The sequence below is a fragment of the Simochromis diagramma genome, unplaced genomic scaffold (assembly GCF_900408965.1).
Source record: "Simochromis diagramma unplaced genomic scaffold, fSimDia1.1 OVJJ01000387.1, whole genome shotgun sequence".
Lineage (NCBI taxonomy): Eukaryota > Metazoa > Chordata > Actinopteri > Cichliformes > Cichlidae > Simochromis > Simochromis diagramma.
Genome location: NW_024387152.1, coordinates 1,928,138 through 1,935,009, shown reverse-complemented (window position 1 = coordinate 1,935,009; position 6,872 = coordinate 1,928,138). Strand labels below are relative to the sequence as shown.

Here is a 6,872-nt window from a genome sequence, read left to right as displayed (position 1 = left end):
GTGTGTGTGTGTGTGTGTGCGCGTGTGTGCGTGCGTGTGTGCGTGTGTGTGTGTGTGTGTTTATATATATTGGGGCACACTTTTGGTCTGGGTTAGATGCATGGCCCATGGTTCTGCAGGGATTCCAGGATCGAGGTCTTGAATTGTCTGATTGTCTTCTATGAACTCTGTCACTATCCAGAGTCAAATGGAATAATTAGTGTGGACCGAATAACTTGCTCAACCAACATGCTTCACCTTGCAGTGTAATTACGGTTTCCTTCCCCGTTTTTCATTTGATGAACCCTAAATAACGTAACGGCAAAGTAATGCAATAGGCTGCTGCATAATTTTAAAAACATAACTATGAATGATTCAGACATGTGTTTATTAATCACGATTTTATGTGCAGCGAACTCGGATAAGCACTTACGAGTGGAAATGCATCAAAAATAAATAACAGCTCATAATCTTCTTAAAAAGCGTAAAAAGACGAGTCATTTGCTGTGATTTGTGCAACTTTTTATAAATTCTGAAGCGCTGACTGAGCTCATGGGGCTGCTTTTTAACGGGCTTATGCTTTATATGGGCTATATTCTCTGTGATTGCTAATCACTATCCTCCTTTCTTTTGTGTTGTGTGCAAGATCAGTATTCATAATTTGCAATTCATTGGTCAACACTTTTACATTGCTAGTAATCCAGTAGTACTCACTCGTGAGAGTGAGCGTAATTATTGCAATGATAATATTAATTGTAATAATCTTACCTGTAAAACGCCATAACACTATGAAAAGCATGCCATTGAGTGGACTCTGCAGTTTGTGCTATGCCTTTTTAAGGAGCTGTAGCTGTTTAGCTAGCCTACCAGCAGCCCATAAACATAAACATGCACAGCACATATCTTTCTAATTGTCATAAGCCAACAAACAGGAATCTGTTACTGGTTTTCTTAGTGGTCCCGTGGTGTTTGGAAATTATTCGTTTGAACCTCCTCGATCTTACCTAAAGCCAACCACTCCTACACATCCAACTCTTCCAAATTGATATATGACAATATCTACTTTCGATCACGTGTCTGCGGGGCGACTTAGACGGATTGCGCGTCATCTCGCCTTCCCAAATTTTCCCCTTCTGCTGCAGCTCCTATCCAAAACATCTATCTATAGTACGGAGCACGAGAGAGAGAGAAAGATGTTTAACTCGGTGAATCTGGGCAACTTCTGCTCCCAGACGCGCAAAGACCGGACATCCGAGTTTGGGGACAGGACGGGCTGTGCGTCCAATATCTACCTCCCCAGCTGCACCTACTACGTCCCCGAGTTTTCTGCCGTCTCCTCGTTTCTTCCACAGGCCCCGTCCAGACAAATCAGCTACCCCTATTCCACGAATCTGTCTCAAGTGCAGCCGGTACGGGAAGTTTCTTACGGCTTGGACCCTGCTAGTAAATGGCACCACAGAAGCAACTATGCGTCGTGCTACTCGGGAGAGGATCTGGTGCATAGAGACTGTCTTCCACCATCCACCATGACAGAAATGCTTATGAAGAACGAGAGTGTGTACAGCCACCACCATCACCATCACACCCATCCGGGCTCCAATCACCCTTCCACAGGTTTTTATTCCGGCGTGGGGAAAAACAATGTCCTCCCGCAAGGTTTCGATCGCTTTTTTGAGACGGCGTACTGCAGCAGCACGGACAATCAGTCAGACAATTGTTTACAAAAGGGCGAAGGGGAGAAGCTGGAAAGCGACTCCCAACAGCAGCAGCAACAGCAACAGCAGCCCACAGCGTCTGTACCCGGAGCCGCGGAGCAGGAAAAAGACCCAGAAGATGAGGAGGAACACACAAATTCAGGCTCATGTACGTCTTCCTCTGCAACAACCAAGGACGGCAACGCCAGCAAGAGCAGCCACTCGAGTAGGTATACCGAGCTGTAAAATGGGGGAAGGTTAAGGGGACTAACCCGGTGTTTTGTCGGTCAGATTTTATGTGGAGTTTTATAAGCATTCAAACGATTTTATTATAACCCTACAAAGCTCTTTCTTGCAACGAGAAGAATTTTTACGATGGGAAAGCGCTTTGAAAAAAAGGGGATGTTATACACAGACGCCTCTATGGTGAGAGTCTGTGAAATTTTTAAGAGAGAGCTATTGTGACAAATGTTAACTTTGATCATGAACTTGCGTTGGGCATTTTAAGGGATTTTCTCGTTGGGCTGTCGAGAGTAAAAACCAATTGGGCAGAACATTGCTTTTGGCGTCTTGTGAATTTTCTTTTAGTACACGGTTTGCTCGCAAAAGACATGCTGCGAAGAGTATTACACACTTTACGGTTAAATGCATCTATCTATCTATCTATCTATCTATCTATCTATCTATCTATCTATCTATCTATCTATCTATCTATCTATCTATCTATCTATCTGATGATAGATTAGAAGCGTTTCCTTCATTTACGAGCACACTTAATCGTGTTTTCCCTTGTATGTGGAGATTGCATAGGCTGCACATTATTCCACTTCCCCACAATCCGCTGAAAAAGCTTAAATTCATTAATGTGCATGTTTCCTTCCGCACATTAGGCTTCTTTTCTCCTAATGATTTGCATGAGGTCGCCTGTCATTTCTATTAGTGACTAACTTCATCTAAAGAAATAAATAAAATAAAAAAAATCTAAAAATGGATTTTATTTTTAAAAGGAAATTTTAGAGATTGGGTGCTTGTGTTCAGAACATATTTAGCCTCATGTGCATTGTTTTAGCTCAGCTAGGGAACAGACACAAGCTGAGACCGGTGTTTAGCCCTCTTTCACACACACATAAAAAACAATAAAAAACACACACATTTCCCTGGTCACCTGTTTGATAAGACGTTACAGGGCCACAGAGGTCTTGGTATGGCATTGCAGGCAAGGGCAGTGCATTTAAACCCACTGCCAAAAGATTGTGTAAATTGTTAGTTTAGCTCCAGGGGAATGTGGCGCACATAATGCGGTGAAATACTTTTGTTGTTGTATATTTATAACAGATAAACACGTACTTAAAGGCTGTAAGTTGATATTATTTACTCCAAGCGATTCGGATATTTAACACTCTTTATGGTTGGTTTATCTGATAGCTTCAGCCAGTTCACTAGATGAATGCTGACTGAAATGTTATCAGTACTAATGCCACTGAAACTGAATTCTTAGCATCTGGCAAGTCTGTCGCCTCTTCAGCACTTAAGCTTGCTGTGACCCCCTTTAAAAACGCATTGCTGTTGTTGTTAATTAATGTAACGCCGCTGATTATTTTCCGTGGCAGCTCGATTTTATTTTGAATTTTATTTTTCACTTTTATTTCTTCTCCAGGCGCTCCTCGAACAAGGAAGAAGCGGTGTCCATATTCCAAGTTTCAGATTCGAGAGCTGGAGCGGGAATTCTTCTTTAACGTTTACATCAACAAAGAGAAAAGGCTTCAACTTTCCCGAATGTTAAACCTCACCGACCGCCAGGTTAAAATTTGGTTTCAGAATAGAAGAATGAAAGAGAAGAAGCTGAGCAGAGATCGCCTCCAGTACTTCTCTGGAAATCCCCTATTGTGAGCAGGAACAGAGAGTGCCACAGTGTGGGACGGTGGCATTTAGGCCCCCTCTTATCTCACTGAGTTGTCACTGTGGGCATACCCATTTTCTAAGGCAGCCCACATCGCCAACAGTGCAATGCTAAAGTGGACAGTGGCAGAAATAGGCCTGCATGGGATAAAAATCGCCATTTTCTTATAGCCCTACGGGCGGCGTTGAATTTCTAGCTGGTCCCCAGAAAAAGGCCTACACGATTAGAATAATCATTTATATGCTGTTCTTGAATATGTCCCTCTATTTATCATGATTCTTCATTGTGTTTATTCTATTGTTCACATATTTGTTAAAAACAATATGAAATATAACAAGCATTTTGAATCCTTTATTGCGCAGACAACTTTTAGCTCTCACCCCCAGCTCTGGTCTTTGTATATAGCTTATCCCCATCTAATTATTTCTTTACCGGAGTACGAGCAAATTATAGGAAATCTTTAATTAAGCTGCATATTTCGCCATTGAGAACTGTGACGTCCAATCTGTGAAAAAAAAGTATATCCAACTGTACAGAGTAGCCTATGCAATGTGCTATCATGACTGTAAATAACCGTATGTTGAATTTCCTTTCCGCTATCCCTGCTGCTATTTTTCAGTACAGTGCCCATTCAACTCTAACAGCTTTAACGCCAACACTTGTTAAATTATTTGCTTAAAGCGTTGCTGCTTTCGATTCCAGAGAGCAGGAGCAGATTGTCGGCCTGTGTATCATTAACATAATACCTATGAAATAAACAGAAAATCTATAGGCAAATCACAATGACTTTGTGCTGTTTGTCTTTTTAATTACTACCCTTACCAGTGGTTCTGTGTGCATTTATTTGTTACTTTGTCTTGGTCGTGAGTCAAAACCTTTTGGAAATACCAACTGCTCATAAATGCGTGTATAACCTAACGCTGCTGGCTTGCACACATAACATGTGCACACTTTAAACCTCTGTTAAATGCCAGTTCAAGAGTCTACACGCATTTGGTGCGGTGGATTTGGTGTCGATTGGGAAAATAAGGAATAGTGGCTACACTTGAGGGCTTTTTGACAATTTTAAGGTTACGTCGGTGTAAAAAGGATTATGTTTGAATTTTTGCACAACTGTTAAAAAAAAAGAAAAGAGAGGTGAAGCTCAGATTTTAGAAATGTAGAGAAGAAGGGTTCAATGATAACCTCTTTTAGTGCCCACTAAATGGAATCGCCACTCTTGTAGTCTAGACACTGCCATAAAGACACAGGCACTAAATGCCTATTTTTTTCTCTTAATTGCACCGTCTGTTCGGGGGAAATGGCGTTCACTTCCGCAGTAAATAGTAAACAAGCAGGACTACATGTCCGAGGGACGTTGCAAAGAGGTTTCGACATGAGACAGACATATGTCTGTCTATATATGTATATATATATATATGTATGCGGGTGTGTGGCTTATGTGAGCGCATGTGTGTTTAGTTTGTGTGCGTGTACGCTAAACATATGCGCATGATGATTGCACGTGTGCATTAAGTACAATTTATAATTAAATGTAGTCTTTGAACTTCCATAATGTCAAGGCCTTCACCTTTAACCCGATGCAATAAAGTGGAATCAAGGAGCCCCTTTAGCCCGGAAATGTGTGCAGCGGCGGAATGGGCCAATAAGAGTGAGTGGGAACAGAAAATGGAATGTGTACAGAGAACAACTTTGACCCCTCGCATTAAACTACAGCAGGTAACTTTACCAGCTTTAGCACGTCCAGTAAATACACTTTATTGTCCTTGTAAAATGTATACGTTTTCACGCATGAGGCGTTTTAAAACATTTTGGTGTAAACTGTAGATCCGGATTTGTATTCTCTAAGAAAAGAAAACGTGCTGGTGTGTGGCTGTCTCAGTGTATTTGTCGTAATGGGAGGTTCTGTAAGTGAAAACATGACGGTTTGTGAGTGCGTGGGTGTGTGGTCCTTGTGAGTCAGTCTACCCTTTGATTCTTGACTTGACAAAAGACTGCACGGGCTGTTCTGATCAACAGAAATATTACCGCACCGTTTGCACGTTGTTGTGTTTCCTCCCATTGGTGTGATTTGGGTTATTTTCGGAAATAAGGTTTTTCTTCAAGTTAAAAACGGTTTAAAGTGGGAAAAGGGGGTGGGGGGAGTAAAAGGGATGACCGGCGCTTTTTTGTGCATCTCTTTAGAAGGTCATGTATTTTATCTGCATGAAGTGAAATCAGACTTAATCTGCCCGTTTTAGTATATCATCAGGGATGACAGGGGGCTGTTCTGACTCAAGAAAGACGAAGCACGCTAGCCGACCAGATCAAGGCTATACCAGCCCCTCTTCGCCACACCCACCAACCTTGGCCCTGGGACAGTGACGTGGTAATTTGTAGGTTTCTCCAACACCCAACGTCACTAACAGAGAGTGCTGCAGAGTCTTCTGCAGATGTTGTCTCTCAGCCACACGGGGGCCAGGACTCTCCCGGCCTCTGAACTGCTTTGTTTCCTCAACGGGATCTTGAAAACGTTTCCTGATATAGATGCCTCGGTGACATCACTGTAGTATTATTAGTTGTAGAAGTAGTAGCAGACATCAGTTTTGGCGATGTGTGACAAAAGGACAGTCCACTGTGCTGGAATGCGGCTCTTGCCATGCGTCAGTCTGGCTTGTGCACTTGGGTGTTGCGGTGATGAAAAACATGGCGGTTTGTTTCATTTAGAGCAGAGGAAAGAGAATGGAGAGTAGCCTGGGTCCATTATTATGCACGAGGAAATTTATTTAATTCGCCTACATAATAAGTAATATTTTTGTGCCAGAAAACTGGTAATAAGATCATGTTTTTATTTATTATGCACAAAAACTAAATTATAAAATAACACCGGGTAGAGGGTGTCTTCGTCTTGTGCGTGTGTTTGTGTGTGTGTCTTTTCCCCTCATAAACTTAGAAAAAAGAAAACATTTCACACCAGTAAAAAACGAAAAAGTTAATAAAAAAAAGTTAAATACAGTGAAAAAACTGTTACATTTTCCTTTTTGGTTCATTTTTTTCTTCCATTTTGTTACAAATTTAAGGCAGACATTTGTTTTTGTTGTTGTTGCTGTTTTCATCTATAAACTGTTCTGACTTTAAATTTTCTTTATTTTTCTTGTAAGTATACTTGGCGGTATTTTGTTACCCGCCTCCTGCAAATTCTAATCAAGTGATTATAGGCTATTGAATGCTTTTATACTACGATGTTGTACTTACATCTCAGCACCTAACCGGTTCTATTGGGCCATAAAACAGTTCGTCGCTGTAAAACGAGCACCTAT

The 6,872-nt window shown here is 41.4% G+C and overlaps 1 protein-coding gene across 1 annotated transcript; it reads left to right on the top strand.

The window, feature by feature from the left end:
* The first annotated feature begins 1,013 nt into the window (after positions 1 to 1,013).
* hoxc11a (homeobox C11a) lies at positions 1,014 to 4,394 on the top strand. Its single transcript, XM_040047325.1, has 2 exons — positions 1,014 to 1,899; positions 3,331 to 4,394. Exons 1-2 carry the CDS (start codon positions 1,029 to 1,031, stop codon positions 3,561 to 3,563), a joined length of 1,104 nt encoding a protein of 367 aa, XP_039903259.1. The 5' UTR covers positions 1,014 to 1,028; the 3' UTR covers positions 3,564 to 4,394.
* The last annotated feature ends 2,478 nt before the right edge of the window (positions 4,395 to 6,872 follow it).

Coding starts and splice junctions, on each gene's coding strand:
- hoxc11a (XM_040047325.1), top strand. CDS start 1,029: ATGACAATATCTACTTTCGATCACGTGTCTGCGGGGCGACTTAGACGG. Junction 1,900..3,330: donor CAGCAAGAGCAGCCACTCGA/GTAGGTATACCG, acceptor TTTCTTCTCCAG/GCGCTCCTCGAACAAGGAAG.